General features: G+C 38.6%; 3 protein-coding genes and 1 long non-coding RNA gene across 9 annotated transcripts; 2 read left to right on the top strand and 2 right to left on the bottom strand.

Moving 5' to 3' along the window:
• Positions 1 to 5924: 5924 nt before the first annotated feature.
• Positions 5925 to 18932, top strand: LOC131314822 (probable serine/threonine-protein kinase PBL7). Of its 2 annotated transcripts, XR_009196522.1 has the most exons (6): positions 5957 to 6258; positions 7046 to 7290; positions 7429 to 7618; positions 7835 to 8226; positions 14903 to 15263; positions 18522 to 18932. XR_009196522.1 is itself a non-coding variant. In XM_058343683.1 (5 exons), exons 1-5 carry the CDS (start codon positions 6153 to 6155, stop codon positions 15206 to 15208), a joined length of 1239 nt encoding a protein of 412 aa, XP_058199666.1. In that variant the 5' UTR covers positions 5925 to 6152; the 3' UTR covers positions 15209 to 15467. The 2 variants fall into 2 exon arrangements, 1 of the variants encoding a protein (XP_058199666.1); XM_058343683.1 differs by lacking the exon at positions 18522 to 18932 and having other exon boundaries at positions 5925 to 6258; positions 14903 to 15467.
• On the bottom strand, positions 8191 to 14023 carry LOC131314825 (uncharacterized). Its single transcript, XR_009196523.1, has 2 exons — positions 9543 to 14023; positions 8191 to 9039 (listed from the first exon to the last, which is right to left on the bottom strand). It is a non-coding gene; the product is annotated as an uncharacterized LOC131314825 (long non-coding RNA).
• LOC131314824 (protein IN2-1 homolog B-like) lies at positions 16327 to 20233 on the bottom strand. 5 transcript variants are annotated; one of them, XM_058343685.1, is made up of 10 exons: positions 20019 to 20229; positions 19829 to 19897; positions 19445 to 19505; positions 19251 to 19328; positions 18610 to 18708; positions 18423 to 18525; positions 18244 to 18320; positions 17635 to 17742; positions 16918 to 16998; positions 16327 to 16663 (listed from the first exon to the last, which is right to left on the bottom strand). In XM_058343685.1, the coding sequence occupies exons 1-10, from the start codon at positions 20183 to 20185 to the stop codon at positions 16655 to 16657; spliced, it is 852 nt and encodes a 283-aa protein (XP_058199668.1). In that variant the 5' UTR covers positions 20186 to 20229; the 3' UTR covers positions 16327 to 16654. The 5 variants fall into 5 exon arrangements, with proteins under 5 accessions (XP_058199668.1, XP_058199667.1, XP_058199672.1 ...); XM_058343684.1 differs by having other exon boundaries at positions 19251 to 19337; positions 20019 to 20226; XM_058343689.1 differs by having other exon boundaries at positions 19251 to 19337; positions 19807 to 19897; positions 20019 to 20159.
• Positions 20234 to 20522: 289 nt separating this feature from the next.
• Positions 20523 to 21039, top strand: LOC131313861 (photosystem II protein D1-like). Its single transcript, XM_058342359.1, has 2 exons — positions 20523 to 20536; positions 20607 to 21039. Exons 1-2 carry the CDS (start codon positions 20523 to 20525, stop codon positions 21037 to 21039), a joined length of 447 nt encoding a protein of 148 aa, XP_058198342.1.
• The last annotated feature ends 483 nt before the right edge of the window (positions 21040 to 21522 follow it).

Below are 21522 nucleotides of genomic sequence, written 5' to 3'. Positions count from 1 at the left end.
TCGCTCTAGCCAGTAGGAAAATTGATGATCCGTCAGATTTAATTTGCAAATAAACCATCTATAATTTTTTTGTGCCTTAAGAGGTTTTTATTTTAGTTTTTTTTTGGAGTGTCTTCTCTGAGTTTATAAATAAAGTAGTCGCAAGCGCAGTGCAAAAAACAAAAACAAAAAAATTAAAGTTGTTGCAAGCCTTTTGTTTTGCGGTTGACAATTTTGCAAACAAGATTCATACGGGTATATTTTATTTCTACAATTTTTATCTACTAGAATATTAAATAATCTTTTTACTTGTGTCCTGCCAGACAGACCAAATTGAATTTGAAGATAAATTTTCAAACTCCTCTCGTTTATTGAACAAACTTAAAAATTCAACCCAACACAATATCGTGACACGGATACAAATCCGGGAATTTTTATAGTAGCAAATTGAGCGGAGAAAATTGGGCGGGTTAGCGGGCCGGCGGATATAAAACTCATTTTTATGTGTTAAAGCGTTTGCATCATCGGACATCATTAGTCATCATGTGGAGTATCTAGTGCTTGTCTTTGCCGCATGATTTTAAGGATGACTTACTCCACACGTACGACTAACAAAATCTCTTACTGTAATTTAGATTCAAAATATTCCAGCCTTGGACGCGTGCACCGTCTCGTTTGTCGCCTTATCATTGTTAGTACTACTTTAATTTCTGAAAATTAATGTCACAACTCACAACAAGAATTCCAGTAAGATATGACTCTAAACCAACTACCTCTTTGTCATCTCAAGTCGGAGTATCGTTTTTCAGGTGTTCGGGTCAGCTAACGCGCAATTCCACTAATATTTGAAAACTTAATCTTACCGTCTACTTGCGTCGAGCCAGATTAAAGTCGAAGCAATTGCTTCGTATGAACTGGTCCCAAAAGAGTTGATAATATATGCAAAGTTTTAAACCTAAAACCGTAGGAAAGAGCAAATACCGCAGTTTATCATATCCTCCTCAAAGGTTAATTATACTACGAAAAATATCCAAAACTCAAGTCATCAAAATATGTGACATGTGGAATTAAGATGTGCGTACAGATTATTTCTATGATCTTTGCCGTCCATGTGGTGGACTTTTTATTGGCAATCTGACGGCTAAAGGCTCAAGAATCGGGATTTCTTGATCATCCACGTGCACAAAAAATTCTTCTTCTTTTTTGTTAATTTTTTTGAACGGCGAAAAAATAAAATTTTATCAATCTTTGAAATGAATACAAAGAACAAGAGGAGCAAAGAAAAAGGCAACGAGTGCCTATCCTAGATCCAAACCTCTAATTGGCAAGATGCCAACTAAGGAGACACTCTAAGAGACAAACCCTAGCACCTAAGAGACCAAAAACCCAAATAAGATAATAAGCACAAGTGAGACGTAACCCAAACACCTAAAAAAGGCCTAGAAGCCCGAAATACACAGTTAAGCCCAAAAAACCCAAACCCAAGCCCAACAAACTACACTCCCTAGTTGCCGACCACCCACAATCCCGGGCAAACCACCACCAATAGCACAAACCGTCGCCACCCAACCGGACTGAGAAAAGCAAGACCACTAGAGTACCTAATAAGCGAAGATCTACGGCCACTCCACCGCCAAACGCAATCATCATCGCCGTTTGGCCAAATCGAACTCCCTCAGGAGTGAGCCGGTTGGTAGCACGTGAACCATACCCCCAAGTCCCACGATCACATCTTGCCGTTAAGCGTAACTAGTTACACCAAGTGCGAAAACCGACGATGGATCGGAGAAAAAAGGGCAAGGTGGAAGAGGAATCAGAGATTAGATGAAAACGGTAGCAAAGGACGAGTGAATTTGCAGAGGCTAAGGGAGGGGAGAATCTATGCCGAAGTCGACGCCTACACAAAACCCGGAGGGCCGCCGTGAACACGTCGTATGTCGCCGGTCTCAAAAATGATCGGAGAGGACGCCGGACGCAAAGACCCGACAACAGATACTAGTATTATTTTGGTGGAGGAGCAATTTTTGGATTGTGGGATTAGTTGGTGACGTCTATTAACGGTATTATTTGAGGTCTCTTCTTTGCTTTTAATCAAGAAAGATGTTCGTTTCTGGTAGTGAATATTTGAGACAATTTTAAGTTGTAAACAACACACGATTGTCATCATTAGATTGTTTGCGTGCTATGCAGCCAAATTACTCTAGAAATTTAATAATCAAACTGTCGCCACGTATGAGCATACTAGTCACCTTATTAGTAAATGTAGATTAATACGTATATGCACTAATCATCATAGTACTTCATAAAGTAGTATAGATATATATATATCCTCTTTTCGGGTTTTTTTTTTTGTCGATTTCTAAAAGGTACTCTTAAAATCATATTCTAAACACATTAAGCAGCTCAGATCATCGAAATTCGATCGGAAAATAAGGGTCTGCATTTTAACTAAAATTAGGACCTTCTCATTTAAAACAAACCGTATAATTGGACAATTTATGTCCAAGAAATCAAAATCAATCATGGCTCTCTAATCAACTTCCAAAAGGTTACTTACTTAAAATTATCTTCCTTTTGGGTGGCTAGACTAATCCAAGTAGTATTATTATCTAATCAAATCTCTAGCTAATTGCGTGGCACATGCAAACTTGCATTTCGTTAGAATTAAACAGTAGCAGTTGTCTAGTGCAACTTTTTCCCCTTTGTACGAGCTTTCGGACAACGATTTGAAGGCACTCCGCAAATCTCATCAGTCCCCTGCATGATTGGAGTAGTGTTGTCTTGGTGCAGCAGCACCACATCGTCCAAAATGCAACAAAATGATTACAAGTGTACGTGGTTGGGTTTTGTTAACACGTAGCTAATGGCAAGACTTCTTTTTTCAAGACGACAAGATGGCAACACAGTTTCTTGTGTTCGGGTTGGGCCAGCACACGCACGAATAACAACAATTTAATGTGATCTCAATTCAAAAGTGCCACGAAAACATAAAAAGTTGTGCAAACATATGCACAATCTCATCATGCATGACGGATCCATCCCCACATAGGGCCCGTTTTTGTAAGTTGTTGATTACTAGATGCACTATTCAGAAAGATAATTCTTGTTTTTTTTTTTTTTTTTTGCTTGAAATACAATAGTAACAAAATATAGTGTGGTATACGAGTTTTTAATTTTTTTTTTCAAAAAAGAAATTGCACACATCAAAGTTATGAATATTCAATAGAAAAAACGACGCATTGAGATAGTTTAAAAGTAATTAAACAATGCCATTTTAGAACTAATGCTGTAAAAAATTTGAACCTACACTTGAATTTATTTTCTTTTTTTCTTAAATATAAAAAAACAAATAACAAAAATAGAAGAAGTGCGATTGTTAGAGTGCCAAAGGCAACCAAAGCACAAAGTTACACTGTTTTTCGTTTTCCATCACTTTCTATATCATTCTTCTGTTATTTTAAAATTTTATTTGATGGTGATTGTTTTTTTTTTTTTTCAACTTAGCAAAATTGTGGGTTTTTCAATAAAGTTATATGTGTTATTACTACTACACATTTGTAACAGTTCTAATTCCCGAATATTCAGCTAAAATTCTGTGAGTCATCTTTTTGACCAAACCAGCAAATCACGCTTGGGTCAACAAAATGAGTAATTATTCAGTAGTTCGGAAAGACCATCACGTGGTATTTTAGATCACTCCAAAATCAAGCATTTATATTGGGTTTATACACTTAGTTGTAGACCTTCCGAGAATATGTGGTTGTGGGATGAGAGAACACTGAACACCACATGGCGGTGCTCCCAGCAAATACGAAACTATTTGGCCAAGGCCCCTGCTTTTTTTTTTCTTCTTCCCAAATCTCAATACTAAAGAATGTGTTTATTTTGCGTCCCAAAACTCAATCCCTCTCTTTGTGCACGATCTCACATAAGTTTTTAGATTATTAATCTAATTTTTCTTTTTATCTGTCACCACTCGTTACCCAAAAAACTTCATTCGAAACCCAAATCAATAATTATAAAGATTCCCGAACCTTAAATTTTCAAAAATCCTGTTGTTAATAGTTTGACTCCAATATTTACGAAATCCTAATTTCGTCCCTGGCTTCCGGGCAGGGCTACTAAAATAAATGTCACCAACAAAACAGCTGTTACACGGTTTGAATCGCCCACTTGTATCGGACACGTGGCATAACGCTACTGGAGGATGCCTTCCAATGCTATTTGTGGGCGGAAAATTGATTTGTGGGCTCGATCGCGCCGGATCAATATTCGGCACATCTTACAGTGTACGCGTGGTGGGCCAGTGGGACCCCGTAACTGCCAGGAGAAGTGGATGAGAAGCTTTGTCAATTTGTCCTATTCAAATCAGACGGTGAGGGACAAGTCTATGCTAAACGGCGTCGCATTGCTGAGGACAGAGAGAGAGAGGGACAGCAATCTGGTGCAAACCAGCTCGCAGGTACGCGCATTCATTCAGGCTGTGTTTGGATGTCTTATGCCTTGTTTGGATCAAGATTTGGAAATTTTTTCATAATTCAAAAAACACTCATTATCCCTATTTTTAATCATTACTCTCATAAAAAATTTCTCAAAAATTCATCCAAACACAGCTTAAAATGCGAGAAATTTTTCAATGCTCGGTGGGTACCACGTCACCCGACTGGCGTGGTGCCTGAATGGGCACATCCAAACTGTCCAAAAGTGTATTGAACAGTCCAAATTGAAACACTTTCTCTCTTCTCATCTCCACACTCTATCACCTCTTTCTCTCTTTTCAAATCCAAGCTATCCAAAACTGAAATGGACGGCTTGGATGCACTGAGCGGGCACCACGTGGTACCTGCTCGGCACTGAAGATTTTCTCCTTAAATGCTGAGAGAGATTTTTACATGTTTTGTATTTTTTTTTTAAAACACTACTGAGTCATGGACCGTGTTTGTGATAGCTATGGATATAAATTTAAAATTCTAATTTTAGATTCTACTGCAGATTATATATTTTATGTATTTTAATAGAATCAGATAAAAAAGTTTACCAAAGCTGTGAGATTATGTTTACCATTTATTTTGCTACATGTTGCTCGTTAAAATATATACATACAAAATGCGTCTTTGACAAATGAATAAAGGTTTGATTTCAATTCTCTTGTTACACTTATATAAAATTCACTAGGACGTTATTCTCATGATCCAAACTGTTTACTTTTTAAAATCATTATTTTTGCACTATTTATGTAAAGTATTACTGTAGTTGTTTGGTACAAGTGTCTAAAAATTGACTTTTACTAGGGTACAACATGTTTTCGGAAATCAGAGATGGCACGTGTCACACCTCCTCCACACAGCTCCACCTCTGTTAATAGAAAAAAAGAAAAAAAGAAATGAAACAATCTGTTTGGTAGACTTTCTTGCAATTTAGTTCTTTTCTTGAGTATCCAACCAAGGTCTAAGACGGATAAATATTGTTAACTATTACTCCTTCCGTTCCAATTTGTTGTGCATGTTTACTTTTTGAAATCTAAAAAAAAAAAAAAGAAATGTCTGTTATTTCACAATCTATAATATTTTTTATAATTTCAAAATCTTTGTTTAAAAGAATTTATTAAAATTTATCAAATAAAATCGATATTAAATATATAAAATATTATACATTAAAAGATATAAATAATTTTTTGAGACATTCAAAAAAAAAAAACATGCACAATATTTTAGGACAGGAGGAGTATCATACAACAACGAAACTTTGGGAATCACAAAACGGTCAAAAAAAAAAAATCTTTAGGAAACAAGTTTGCCTTTTCACATTCCAAACACAGCCTTTAATGTGGCGACCCTGGATTGGTGGAAGTGTAGAATTCCTTGTACAGCTGATCTGCACCCCGGAGGCAAGGACAGCCCAAATTTTGGTAATAAACCAAACAAAAAGGTATTTACCGATAAACCAGAAAATATAAACCTTCTGTCTTCTTTCTTGTCTCTCTCTCTCTCTCTCTCTCTCAAAAATTACAAGGTTCTCTCTGTTGTTCTGTAGTAATTTGGGGTCTGTTTCATCTGTAGCTCAGACGATTGATATATATATATATATATATATATATATATATATATATATATATACAGAGAGAGAAAATAGGTGTTTGCAGGGAGGAGAAGGGAAAGAGAGAGAGAGAAAGCATGGGTTGTTTTCCATGCGCTGGAAATTCAGACAAAAGACTCGGCAGGGATAAAACGCAGACCAACAATCGTAACAGACGAGACGATCGAGCACAATCCACCTCAGGTATATTGTAATATTCCCAATTCTGATTACTACTGTAGTTTTTTGCCTTGTGCATTCAATCTGTATCATCATTTCAATTTGAGGGGAAAAAATGAAACGAAAAATTTCAGAAACCCTTACCATTTAAAGTTATGGTGAATCTGTGACGTGGGTTTTTCTCTGCGTTGGTCAAAATCCTTTCTTTTTATTTCCCATTTGAAAGATTTTCTTTTTGGTATTTCTGAGTTTTTTTTTTTTAAAGATTCCTGCTGTCTTCATCATTTTGTTTCTCTTTTTCTTATTATTTTTCCTTTAATATGCTTTACATTGCGATTGGCTTTGCAATTTAGATTCAAGGCAAATTTTTTGTTAACTATGAGATTACTGTAGGGAAAGTTGGGGGAAAAAAAATCAGCTAGGAATGAATATAATTAAATTTTTGTACGTTTGTATCTGAGGACGCTTGTATATTCCGCCCTTAATTTTAGTATGATGGGTATCCTCTAACTATTATTGCTAGTTTTAAGCTGTTGGGAAAATCATGTGATGGTTCTGTGACTGTTTTTCGGGATTGTATGGATGTCCCCAGTTCAAAAGCTTCTTGGATGTTATGTTGATTTTGTCCAGTCTTTGATTTCTTTTTAAAAGTTGATTGAGTGATGATTATTATGTTCCCCCCTTTGAGGCTCTCTTTTTGGCATAATTTCTATGGCTATTATTCACCATGCACTTTTTTTGTGTGGCCTTTTTCTCTGTTCTTCCAATGCCGCCTTCTCACATTCTCTGGTATTGTGTCAATATGATTTAGAGAAATTGAAGTCAGGTCCACATAAATGTGAGAACCCTAAAGCTGTAGATCAATCTTCTGCCGCAAAGGAGTTGGATGTGAGGAAGGAGGAGGTATCTGAGAATGGAGGGACTGAGGGTTTCAAGGCAAGGCCATTTACTTTTGCTCAATTGGTGGCTGCAACTGAAAACTTCAAATCAGAGTACTTTTTAGGAGAGGGAGGCTTTGGCAAAGTTCACAGAGGGAAATTGGTGGATACAGGCCAGGTTGGTTTTTATGTTTACATCTTAGAAGTATTAACCATGGCCATCTTGGTGGGTACTCTTCCTAGTGGTCGTTGAGCAGTAAATCTTTGAACAAAGATGGGTATTGGAAGTGCCTTACTGAATGTTGTTTTTGTGCAGATTGTAGCTATCAAGCAACTCGACCGTAATGGAATGCAGGGGATTAGAGAATTCGTTGTTGAAGTGGTGACGCTAAGTCTTGCCGATCACCCTAATCTTGTTAAACTAATTGGTTATTGTGCAGAGGGAGAACAAAGGTTGTTGGTGTACGAATTCATGCCGTTAGGATCTTTGGAAGACCATTTGCATGGTATATTATGTTCTAAACAGTTGAACTAATCTTTCTTTCCCCTGATCCTTCCATTCTTGTCTTAGATTTTTAATTCTCTATCATTGCTTGAGCTTCCTGTAAGTTCTAATTTGAGTTATTGGTTTAGTTTCTTTTTTCCTTATTGTTTTCCTCCTAATCTTCCTCCCTTTTCCCAATTTTTTTTTTTTTTTAACTCCTAATGCATTTTCTTGCTAGGACCCCGGCCTAATATGAGACGACTTGATTGGAATACTAGAATGAAGATAGCAGCTGGTGCAGCAAAGGGTTTAGAATATTTGCACGACAAGATGAAGCCACCTGTTATATATCGTGATTTGAAGTGCTCTAACATTCTGCTTGACGAGGGCTTCCTTCCCAAGCTGTCTGATTTTGGCTTGGCCAAAGTGGGTCCGGTTGGAGATAAGACTCATGTTTCTACCAGAGTGATGGGAACATATGGATATTGTGCTCCAGATTATGCGATGACCGGTCAGTTGACGTTTAAATCAGATATTTACAGTTTTGGGGTTGTTCTTTTGGAGATCATCACTGGGAGGAAAGCAATCGATGAAAAAAGAGCCGGTACTGAGCAAAACTTGGTTGCATGGGTAAGATACATCTGTTCTCTCATTATTTCCTGCTATCCTCTTTGTTGATTCTTTGTAGAGAAGCTATTTGTTGTCCTTGTCAAAATCATTGGACTCTAAGCAATATGTTAAGACCACTTGTGGTGACTATGATAATATTATCCGTTTGCCCCCCACATGAAGTGTACACGCCTACATTCATTCATGCCCCCACATTGCCGGTGCATGACTTGGGTCTTCCCAAGTTTCACTGGGAAAAAAGTCTTTGAGTAGAAATCTGGAAAGGTCCAACGTCTTCACTTGGCATTAGACATTCTCCATTCCTCCCCATGTGGGATGAGGTGCCGCAATCTTCACTGCAGAGTGGCATAGAAGGTCATAAACAACTAGAGAGTACGCCCTAAGTGTATGCATGATACACTAGCCCAGAGTTCTCTGTAGAGCCTCTACTCCTCTAACCACACCATCGCAGAGTCCTTTGTGGGATCAGGACTGGCTGTAATACCAAATTTGTATTGACAGTCCACGCCAAGTAAAATATTGACTCCTTTACATGAAAGTTGCCACCCGCTGCGTACACAGCTTTACACGTACGCCCATGTGTCCAAACATGATTTTGTTTTTCCCAAGTTCGTTGGCAAAGGCCTTCTAAAAAGTTGAAATTTTTTCACTTATACGGCATTGGACATTCTCCCTCCCACCCATTGTGGGACAGGTGGCCACCTTACTACTATGATTGCATGGTAAATAGTTACAGATACAAGAGTCAGTGAGGATAGAAAGAATCGCACTTATGGTTAGTCCAAGTTCAAGCTTGAAAAGATGGATATTAACCTTAGTTACACGAAGCGGGAGCGGGGACGGGAGTGGGAGCGGGAGCGGGGGCGGGAACGGGGGAGCGGATGATCACAGAAATATTTTGGAATTTTATATTGTTAAATGTCAATATAAAAATATTATTCTACCACATAAAATATTACTATTAAAATTATAAGTTTCTAGTTATATTTCAACATTTTTATTGTGGCACATGATTACACAATAGAGCTCTTGTGCATATTAAGTAGGCGTAAAAGTTAAGGGCATTAATATGACTTTAGAAGGTTAATATCAGATGTGCTCACTAACAAGATCAAAACAACTTTAAAGGTACCAATTGCAACTTGAATCGTAAGTCTCTCTACCGTTTTTTGGGTGTAAGTTCCCGTATAGGTAAGGAACGAGTTCCCGTACATTGGGACGGGTTTCTTGGAGTTTCCTTCGACAGGAACGCGGAAACGCGTTTCCGTCGAAGAAACGTGGGCATAGTTGAAGGTTCCTGCAACTAAGATATTAACTTGTTAGAATCACTTTTCATTTGTGGTTTCTTTAATGGGATCATCAACAACTTGAGAGATCCACTTGGATTGTGCTCCATTCCCCCCTCCCTTGTTTTTGGTGTGGTTTGGGTATTGATCAGCCTGTCTCAGTAAATTCTGGCGGCTGTACTTAATGTATCCTATGCTATGTCCCAATATTGTTTCTATGCTTTCTTCTTTTTGGCTTATGGACTCCCCTTGTTATGATTGTCAGGAAAGCCATTTATTTGTATCATTAGATAGTTTTGGTTGCATAAAAATTGAATGATCTTGCTAGACATGTGACTTGCTAAGAACTCCTACAAACCAAACCACTGGGATTTGGGTGCCTGTAAATGAAAAGTACCTGTTGTAGAATTTTGGACATTGGAAGAGCGTTAGGGATGTATCGATTGAGAGAAATGGCACAGAATACCATATAGAATTGAGTGACCTGAGTCCAATAATAGAGAGACAAGAAAGATAGGAATTAGGAATGATGACACAATGCTATTTCTTATGATGAATTGGAATGTTGGGTAAATATTACTCCTACAATGCTGTTCAAAAAAAAATATTACTCCTACTATGTAGGGTAAATTTTAATTCTTGCAAAAATAGATGGTGACAAATATCGGGGCGGTTCCGGGGACACCTATAAAAACATCTAAAAAAACATCTCATAGTTCCCAATCAAATTTTGATAATCCGAGCCGCTCAATGTGATCAGAACGTAATTTTAAGGGTACCCGTGAGAAATCAACAAAAAAAATGTCCGGGAAGGGCTTGATCTGAGCAATTTTTAGCTCAGATTTGATGTACAGTTCAATTAAAAATTGCTCAAAACAAGCACTTCCCGGTTATATTTTTTGCTAATTTCTCGTGGGCACCTTTAAAATCACATTCTGCACACATTGAACGGTTCGGATCATAAAAATTTGATCGGGAACTATGAGATTGAGATTTGAGGTGTTTTTTAGATTTTTTTTAGGTGTCCCTGAAACTGCCCTGGACAAATATGATACATGTACGGATGACCTCTTCGAGCTTTTGGGCCTTTGGCTATTTATTCCTAGGAATTTGTGGTGCTTTAGAACTGCTCAGAACTAAAATAAGACTGAATTAGGAAATTACCCTGAGGCCTGAATGATTAAAATAAGACGGTTTTTGGGAAAATTTTTCTGTTTTTACCAACCATGTCTGAAGTCGCTCACAAGACTTTCTAGAAACTTGTGGATGTAGTCTTGTGCACGTTGGGCAGAGACTGCAGTGTAACCCAAAACATGCCTCAAAGAAGTAACACAAAACATGCATCAAAGAAGTAACACAAAAATAACATAGTGACCCCTTATTGCTTTAGAAGTGAGAAAAGATGTCAGCTCCTATCATAACCCATTGAGTTCATACCAAAAATTGAAACTCCTGCCTTAAATTTTACCGATTTTCTCCCAAGTAAAGCAATGAGTTTTTCGGAATGCTTGACCTTGTGCTCGTGAACTAGGAATTACTGGTAAGAATCGTCCAATTGGATGATCTTGCAACTCTCTTTTGCTTAAATTACCTATGAAAAGAACTTGTTTTTTTGGGTAAGTAATTTCATTTCACCAAAAACACAGAAACTACAAAAATAACGGGGCATCCCCCTGAACAACAATACAAGGAACAACAAGACTATACAACATCAGCCCTATACAACATCAGCCATTATTGATCCTAAAAACTCTAGAGTTAAGTAACCAATCATCACAAATATTCCTATCAAGGCAAGAAAACTTTACAGAATTAAAAGAACAAAGCTTGGCTCTAATCACATCAAAAATCGCTGCAACTAGGCCATCCACATCCTTGCTCTTGTTCTGAAATATCCTCATGTTACGCTCACCCCACAGGAAGTAAGAAGTTGCTGCCAAAGATAACTTGTATATAGTACTACAAAAACTTTTACCTTTGGGCACTAGCCCAAACAAGCTCCTGAGTCAAAGGGAAAGGCCCTCTGGAAATGTTATTTTTCTGCAGAACACGGCTCCAGATCATCGCAGAATATTGGCAATCAAAAAACAAATGAGCATGAGACTATTCACAAGTCAGACACAACACACATACTGGATTAATGGATATCCCCCAGTTGGCTATTCTATCCTTGGTGGAAAGACGCTCCAAGATTGCAAGCAGTGCGGGCTCTGGGCTAAGGCCCAAGAGGCCTGAGCCTTAAGCCCCCCCAAAAGCCCAAAAACTAGGGCCCCCATTTGTTTTCAATACTAAGTATATATGTTTGTTATAGGGCCTATTTTTAAACCCAAGGCCCAATGTTCTCCTCGCCCACTGGCTATTGCGAACAGGGCCCAGTGGCCCAGTTAAAAAGAACACGGAACCGAGGAATAAACAAAAAAAAGAAGAAGAAGAAGCTGGAATAAAAGGAATCACAGGATTGCTGATCTCTGGGGCCCTTGAAATTTATTTAGTGTGGACCGTGTGGTGGGTGCACCGTGCATCATTACCATCATCTTTTCCCCTTTTACACAAACACTATCCCATTGCAAACAAACGCAAGAAAGGAAGAACGGACCGGCCAGAGAAAAAAAAAACCAAGAAGAAGAGTGATGTTTTAAGTAACGATAATGATGCTTTTGAAATATTGCGATTTATTGTATTTTTTGTGGGATTTTTCGCGTTGAATACATGTATTTAGTTTTGAAAAATTCATTTATCGACTTTTTTTTTTTTGTATACATTTATTAAAGGTCTCATTTTTTAAGATCATCTTAGCCCACAAAATTTCAGAGCCGGTCCTGATTGCAAGCCAAAGAATAAAGCTCCGCCGAGGCACATTCTGGCTAAATCTTACTAACAAATGCCAGTGTTTAAAAGAATACCTATGTCTGCATGCCTCCCATGCTGTCTTGACAGAGTAACAACCATCTAGAGAAAGAGTCTAGATTACTTTATCAGTAATCGATGGATTCGGAAGAAAATAAGAAAATTTGCAGGAGTGTGATGCATAACCCCCATCATAGTTCGACTCCTCTGCCTTGGCTTTTAGGGATGGCAATCGGGGCATTTGGGGCGGATATGGGAATTTCTGTACCCGATCCCCAAAACCGAAAGGCTACCCATATCTGCCTCGATACCGGAATAGGGAGAGAAGATTTTACCCATAATCGAACCAAATGGGGTTCGGGTATTCCCTAAACCGAATGGGTAACCGAAAGTAGAAAACAGAAGCAGCAAAACCAGAAAAGAGAACCAAGCAGCAACAACATCCGATAAAAAAAAAATTAATCTACATTTTGTAAAATTAAATGAATGATTACCACACATATATACAGAAATGTATCAGGTTGGTCATTTGAATGATGAGATTTAGGAAGCAAACTTCACAGATCACTCTTAGATCTGTTGATGAGAAGTCTGAAAACACATTTCAAAACGAACTCATTTCGAAACACAGAGAGAGGACTCATGGAGAAGATGGAGGAAGATGGTCGTTCTTTGGGTGTGAACGACGACAGTTGGCATATTGGATCGACGATTCGACGGCAACGGCTTTAGTCACAGTGAAGTGGAGGCACCGCTCTCTTCTCTTCGCAGTCAAGTGGAGGAAGTGGGTTTGCTGGAGAGGAAGAAGTGGGTTTGTGTAGTGGAGACTGGAGAAGAGAGAGAGGGAGGGGTGTGAGATCAAAACCAGGAGAGAGAGAGAGAGAGAGAGAGAGAGAGAGAGAGAGAGAGAGAGAGAGAGGATGGATGTGCAGCTGACTTGGGAAGATCTGTGAACCCTACCCACCCCTTACACCTACTGCTATACTTATATATGAAGGGTACTTTTGTAATTTTGTTATTTTGGTTCGGTTCGGGTATCGGTTTGGGTAACAGTTAAACCATAACCGAACCGATACCCGTTCGGTTTTCTAATGCCTCAACCATACCCATACCCACGGGGAAAAATTCGGTTATGGTTTGGTTATTTTGGTTCGTTTCAGTTCGGGTACCCATCTGTTCGGTATGTATTGCCATCTCTACGTGGCCATCGCCAATTCCCCTGAGCAATAATGGAGGATACTTTAGCTCTCAAAGCCCTGCCCCTATTTGGAACAATGGAATCACCGAACTGCTTGTACAATGCACCGAGGGGTGCCAATTATCAGTCCACAAAAATGTATGTTCTCCATCCCCAATGCAATACCTGATCCAGCCTTGGCAACTATCCCTTAATTTGAGAAGTTTCCTCATTACCCATGATGCATCATTCGGTATAGGAATCCCCCAGAGACTATGCCCTTTCAGAATGTACATATGCATGCATTTGACCCATAGCGAATCAGCTTTAAAACTCAAAGCCCAAAGGTGCCTAATATTGGAAGCCTTTTTCCATTCTTTAAGGGACCTAAACCCCAGCCCACCTTCATTCTTTGGAACACAAAGATGCATCCAACTGACTTTAGCACCCGTATGCTTCATGTCAAGACCAGACCATAAGAAATTCCCTAGCACTCCCTCAATCTCTTTAATAATTTTTTGAGGCAATATAAAAATAGAGCTCCTGTAGGTATGTATACTACAAAGCACAGACTGAATCAATTAGGCCCTTCATAGGATAAAAATTTATGAGACCAACTTTGAATCCGAGCCAAAATTCTTTCTTTAAGGACAATACAATCAGCAGAGGTAAGCCTTGAGCTAATTAAAGGCTTCCCTAAATACTTCACAGGAAGATGACCAACTTGTTTTGTTGGTCCTAATCCCACCGTTTATTCCATTTTACCTTCTTGTAATCACCAGAAAATTACCAGGTCTGTACATCTCATTTTCTGTTTTTGTGCAGAACACTGTATTCATCCAAATGATTACTTGGTAATATGGGATTATACCTTTATTTATTTATTTATTTATTTATCATGACATGATATGGGATTATACCTAGAATGCCATATATCCTATTTGGTAACCCGCTTCACAATCTCTAAAGGGTCAAAAGTGAAAAGTTACTTGGCAGACGTCGATACGTAGTGTGTTTTTCTGGTATTTTTGTACTTTCTTAATTTGTGAGGTTATGGTTATTAGTTCTCTTGACTGACTTATTCTCTTCTTTAGTATAAAAAGCCAGTGGATTACCGTCTGCCTAGAAAATAATAATATGGAATAGTGCACTTTTCTTTTTTCAGTAACGATGTAAGAATGGAAGACTAATGAGGTCCATCTGAGACTGTGTTTGGATGTAAAATTTGTGAAATTTTTTTTATCACATCTTTTCCGCGTCCTTTTCTTGTTCTCTTCACAAATTTCTTTACGAGTCGAAAGACTCCAAAAGAACCCGAAAGTTACTTTAACATGGATTGTGTATGAAAATCATGACTTGTTTGCAGGCACGACCATTGTTCAAAGACCGCAAGAAATTTCCACAAATGGCAGACCCAGACCTCGAAGGCCAGTATCCCATGAGAGGATTGTACCAAGCTCTTGCCATAGCCGCAATGTGTGTCCAGGAGCACCCTAACATGCGCCCTCTCATTGCTGACATTGTTACTGCTCTGAATTACCTTGCTTCCCAAACATACGATCCCCTTAACCCTTCACCCCAAACCTCTAGAAGGGCGGCATCGTCAAAAAAGGACTGCGAGGAGGGACCCGATGCGAGTAATGGGCCCCGGGGAATCAAGCCAGAGGACTAATTTTCAAAAGGCGTTCAACACATTTTGGATTTGGTCTGATAGGAATATGTGCCTGGTAATCCCCTCCTCTCTTTTTTTTTAATGTTCATAACGGATAACAGGTGCTGCTTTGGAGCATATATATAGTCTGCTGTGGAAAATGCAGGGATGTTCTTCCATTTTTGTCCCTCTTTCCATGTAAATTGAGCTGTGAATCAGATGGGTACCCCGTCTCTTCGTAAGATCCCTTTTTATACTAATCTTTATACATGTTCTTAGAGTGGTGGTGTCTTTTATATGTCTGTCGTAAATGACGTTGAAATACCCTAGTTTGTTTCAAAATTAGTTTTTTTTTTCCTTTTGCAAAAAGGTAGTGGTTATGAGCCGGAGATTAGCTTTACTATAAACATTTCCAATATTGTGATGCGGCATGGGAAAATGTTTGTTTTCTTGTTGAATTTACGATAATCACCTCATTTTGCATTTAACAAACAGTTCTCCTGGTCCTGGAATTTCCATTTCTGAAAACATTGTTTGTCTAACGCAATTAATGGAAGTTGAAATTGATAATCAAATTGCTCTGGTATTGCTGCTTTTATACAAGCAGAAGCAAGAATTCTTGCTGTCTGTGACCTTGTTAAAAATTTTGAGTAGCTTCAAAAAAGTTTTGATGATTTGGTTCCATGGTATATATTTTGCAATCGAAATTAGAACTTGACCGTAAAGAATTCATTGGCCCAATCTGAACCGCTCGTGCACTTTGTGTTAAATTTCTGTGTTGCTTTCTAAAATAGTTCACCGGATCGTTGTTATGGAACTGAATAAGACCCACAAATTTATGTGAGGGACCAAAAGAAGCATAAATGAAGCATGGAGAGGAGCTTAACCCAGTCGTTGCTCGTCTGTAGTTGTGTCTTTCCAATCTGTGTCTGATAGTTTTCATCTATGGCGTTCCTTCGGAGACATCCGATAAAATTGGAACGATACGGTGTTCTCATCCATGGCAAGAAAAGTGCCTACAGACTACAGTCCACAGATTCAATTCAGATGCCTTATGTAAAAACATTTGAGTCAGAATTTGGGTTCAACTAAATAGGACCGTGTTTGAATCTTGGAAAGTAAAGATACTGATAAAGATATACAATGGGAAAAGAGGCTCTTATTTCCACTTCATAAATCCATCCATACAATCAAAATCCAACACTCGTATGAAGGAAGAGGTATGCTACTCGCACAATATTCTGTACAACAATATGCACAACATGCTTAAGTAGCACTGTATCATCGGGCAAGGAATGAGATGTCATTTTACATTGTTCCAAACCTTAAAAACAACTGCAGCAAAAATGCAACAGCTACCAGCGTAGAATGTATTACGATACAAGAAAGAAGGCTGAAGACTTTACGGGTACAGAGCTTGCGAAGGAATATCCTGGCTGCATTTCCAAGCAGGAATCAGCTAGATCTTCATTTTATCTGCCAAAACAAATCAACAAACCAAGCTTCAACTCAGATAGCATCCCATTCTGCTATGGTTTTTGGTTTATGTTACCATTTTACAGAAAACCTGGTGTTGAGACTTTTTTCTTCTTTTTTTGAAAATGAACAAATCTTTCAGAAAAACAGCAAAGGGATGTTTGGAAAACAATTTCTGCCAAAACTTAAGTACGACATAAATCGCTTCTTGAGGACTGCCACCGAATAGCAACCTAACATGGAGGGAGGGTTACCGAAAATCGCTTCTTGAGGACTGCCACAAGTTCTTGAGGATCTCGCTTGGTTTGTTTGTAGGCTTCAATCTTGTTCACATTCTGTAGGTGGTGTAGAACACATGTCAAGATCCATATTACAAATCCACTGAATTGAAAGATAATTACATAATAGTAGATGGAGTTAAAAGTTAGCTTGAAGCTCATGGTAATCAGCTTGATAAACTCACGAAGCATGGGATATCAAAATGACTTTGAGGAAGAATTATTTATTTGAAGACTACGTTTTAATAAAGCAGAAAGTGGAATTTCTAGTCTTTTGTTTGATAAACAGAACAAGGCCCTTCATCAACTTTGAAATGGATAAACCATTTCTCTTCATTTATAGGAAAACGGGATAAGTGAAAACCCAGCTGTATTTCCCAACTAGCCTAGAAATGCACTAAACCTGGAAATTCTGACCCTTGGAATCGGAATCGGAATCGGTGACATGATTGCAAAAACACCTGAACCATCGTAATCATCTTGCCCCAGCATTAGCCCCTTATGACCAAGCAATCAAGGCCCGTCCCTCTGTTTCTCAACGTTTTAAGGGAAAATGATTTTCGAGAATTCGGATACATCTTTTTTATGGCTTCTAATTGGCTCTTCTCTGATTCCTATTACTTTTGCTTATTTTTGTCAATGGCCCAACCCACAAAAGGAGCTCTCCACAAATACAAAGGGTAGATAATGAACCTCAATCCATGATCTCAGCGTAGGTCTTCCTGTGGTGATGTCATAGTTCTTCACTTCCAGCAATAGGGGATGAAATCTCTCTACAAATGGAGCATAAGCTATGTCAACCTACAACGTGCAAATTTTGTGACACAAATTAGGGGTTCCATCACAAATTAAATAGCATTTGCAGCACAAAATTTATGATTTGAGTTTTTTCCGCAGGCAACATCTAATACGATATAAAGAAGTCCCAAGTAAAAGGGAATTGGGTGAGTATCGAAAGCGTCAAATATCCCTAAGGCCTCGAGGGTAGGATATGCTGGTATGTATCACAATGTTAAACATGTCAGTTTAATTATGGGAAATGATTTTGCCATTCCTTTTTTTTGTTAACGCCGCTCCTTGCAAGTGTATTTTTGGTGCAAAAATACACTTGCAGGGGAGGGGCGTTAACAAAAAAGGGAGCGGCAAAATCAGCAGCCTTAATTATTCACCAACTTCCCCGGCAAGTATATTTGAGTTGACAACTGCACTTGTTTTTCGAGTTATTATCGATGATTATTATTTAAAATAAAAGAACAGCATAACGGCATGGCAAGCCAATGAAAAATTAGTTGGACAACTTACAAGACTGAATTGACCAAGGAAGAAGGGTCCATCGCTGAATTTGGAGAGAGCCGTTTCCAGGTAATTGACCGCCAAACCTACAAAAGGTTAATAGAGCAGGTCAAAATATGATTCTACAAAAGGTTAAATTCCTCTTTAGACCGTAATGTGTAGAAAACATAGCATGTCTTGAATCTTACTGATTTCATTAAGGGATTCTCCTTTGAGTGAAAATAACACAGCTCGATTAAAGGTGTCACTGTAGGATAGCAACTCCTCAGCAAACTCTCTCATTGCAGGATCCTGCAGACATTCAGAGAGCATCAGAATTCAGATCGTTGCAGCACGAAAAGGTTGAGCTTTACATCAAGGGCAAAATCTCCTTACGTTAGGGTAAAGTGCTGGTCCTTCAAAGGAGCTATCAATGTATTTCATCAAATCAAGACTCTCTCCTCGGACTTCATTATCATGTTCCAGTGAAGGCACCTAATAAGTTTGAAAAGGACAAAAAGGAAAAGAAACTACAGATATCAGAAACCAAAAGATGAGGATGTCAACAGATTTGGCGATTATTGCCTCTTAAGATAGATGTACGTTTTTTTTCTGCGATTCTAAGAATACAACGAGGAACATCAAAATGACCTACAAATCTTCTGTGGTTTCTTAGTGGCCTGCTTGGGTCAGATTCTATTCGATAACTTATTTTCTTCCCTTTCTTCTCCTCGTTGTTTTGGACAAGGAATGTTCTTCAACTTTGCAACCTAACCATTCCCGTGACATGGGTCTATACACCAGAATTCACGGGCAAATAGTCATAGTCTCATGTATTTGTAGCTTGGGTTTTTTACAACATAAGTAAAATCCCAATAACAATGACTCAATGAGAATCCAGAGCAAGGGACTCGATACTTATCTTGGCAATCAAACAGAACGTCGTGGATTATAAAGCTGTAAAAAGTAAGTGTGATGGCTAAACTAATGAGATATGAAAAGCACACGGAAAAAGATAGTGTGGTTGAGATTGTAACCTTATTTGGGGGGTAGACTTTCTCCTTGTACCAAGAGGGCCTATCCTCTAGATCAATGGGAACTAACTTGATCTTCTCCTGCAGACCCTGACCACAGAAGTATATGATATTCCAATTCCAAATTGCATTAACAAGAACAGGAAAAAAAATTTATTTAGCTTAGCAGAACAAACTACGACAAAATTCGACGCAACCTTGGAATTCCGTGCAATCCAAACACGTTGTGCGTATGGACAAATGTAAGAGGTGTACAGCCTTCAAGAAATGAAAGAGGGAATGGGTGATCAGACAATCCGTAGAAACTCACAATATATACATAAACGGAAACACACAACTGCATAAAAACGGTGAACCTGGGAGAACAATATCAATGGACGGTGATAAACAAGAACACACTCATTGAGTACAAAACTAAACCGGCTGAATTTTAGACGGTCTTCACAACTAAATTCCCCAATTCTTTCCGAAATCGGGTACGTTTACACGTAATTACACACGAATTTACTTACACACATGGATATATGTACAAAATTGAGGAAAAGGTAAAGTAAGAGACTTGGAAGTTGAGCCAGCAAAACCTTGTGGTGCCATCAAAAAGAGGCGGGGGTTCAGAGCTGGAATCGAGAACAGGCGGAAGAACTTCACCCCTGCCAAAAACACACCCTCCCTCATAAGAAATCTGAATTCCCCCAATCGGAAAACGAAAACCCACTTCACACGCAAATGGGTACATAATAGTAAAACCATGAAAGCAAGAAAGTAGAGTACTCTGTGGCAATCGCTGCTTTTGGAACTGCGCTTGTTTTATTGGAAAAGGGGCGAGTAGACCTGCGCAAGCAAAGTGCTTGTAACGGCAAAGAATAGCTGGGCAACTTGTGGGCTACCTTGTGAAAGGGCGAGGTCGAGAGAAGGTTTGCGTATGAAGAACTAGTCATTTTTGTTACTACCGCAGAAGAGAGAGAGAGAGAGAGAGAGAGAGAGAGATATTTTTCTAGTGTACAGGCTTTAAGTTTGGGCTGAGAAAGGATAACACTAGGCTTGGGTCTTTTAACCAATTATTTGGGCCCGAGGATAGTATAGAATGGGCCTTGGCCCTTTTTTAAGCCCCAAAGTGGCCGACTCTCTTGAGGTTGTGGATTAAAACTGATGGAGTTATATAATATAATTCTAGTTTATCTCTATATATTAATATCCATGACCCTGGCATAAAATGTTGAGTCTTGCAATCGATTTGGCCAATCTTGGCCCATTTTTCCAATCGGGTCCTTCCTAATGGAATATTCGCGGTATATACTAGGTTAATACGAGGGCATTTGTGTAATTTCGCGCTATTAATTACGCAAATTAAAATTTTAGTTTCCGTTTAGGTATGCGACCTTGGATTGCTGTTGCATATTCAGCTCCTGTTGCAGCCGCTACTGTTGTTTTCTTGATCTATCCAATCGGTCAAGGAAGTTTTTCCGATGGGATGCCTCTAGGAATCTCTGATACTTTCAACTTCATGATCGTATTCCAGGCTGAGCACAATATCCTTATGCCCCCATTTCACATGTTAGGTGTAGCTGGTGTATTCGGCGGCTCTCTATTCAGTGCTATGCATGGTTCCTTGGTAACTTCTAGTTTGATCAGGGAAACCACCGAAAATGAATCTGCTAATGAAGGTTATAGATTTGGTCAAGAGGAAGAAACTTATAATATTGTAGCTGCTCATGGTTATTTTAGGCTCAGACCCAAATACAATTGGGCTATGGTGTTTCGAACTCGTAAATATAATGAATATGATGCTTGAACATATCTGGCAAGGTATAGATTTTGTTTTAGTTGTGATCAAAACCATGTGATTGTGTTTGAATTTCTGTAGAAGCTCCAAGAATGCAATGTCTGGCAGGCCATGCATGCAACCCTCTTGTATAAAAAAGCCAAACACATTTTCGGTTGATTATTTCTTGGCCTCGGTTTATAGGATATTTTGTTTTCTACCCTAAAGATTCTGAGAGGACCATTTTGTATATATGTGCGTCCATGGCCAAACAAATAGGTGTCCCATCATCGATCATGTGGGTCTCAGATCTTTTTGCTTATTGTTTGATTGGTTGAATTTCATTTATTCATTCCCTAATAGTACTACCTTTGGATATAGTATTTATTTAGAGTTTTAAAGAAAGAAAAAAGTGAGGGCCCAAAACAGTAAATTATATATTATATAAAATGAAGGACATCATATGGTTCTTTTGATGGGTTTTCGGGGAATGACCGTTTTCATCCCGAGTTA

The sequence above is a fragment of the Rhododendron vialii genome, chromosome 13a (assembly GCF_030253575.1).
Source record: "Rhododendron vialii isolate Sample 1 chromosome 13a, ASM3025357v1".
In the NCBI taxonomy this organism is placed as follows: domain Eukaryota; kingdom Viridiplantae; phylum Streptophyta; class Magnoliopsida; order Ericales; family Ericaceae; genus Rhododendron; species Rhododendron vialii.
The sequence above is the reverse complement of the archived record's forward strand: the minus strand, read 5'-3'. Positions and strand labels throughout refer to the sequence as shown.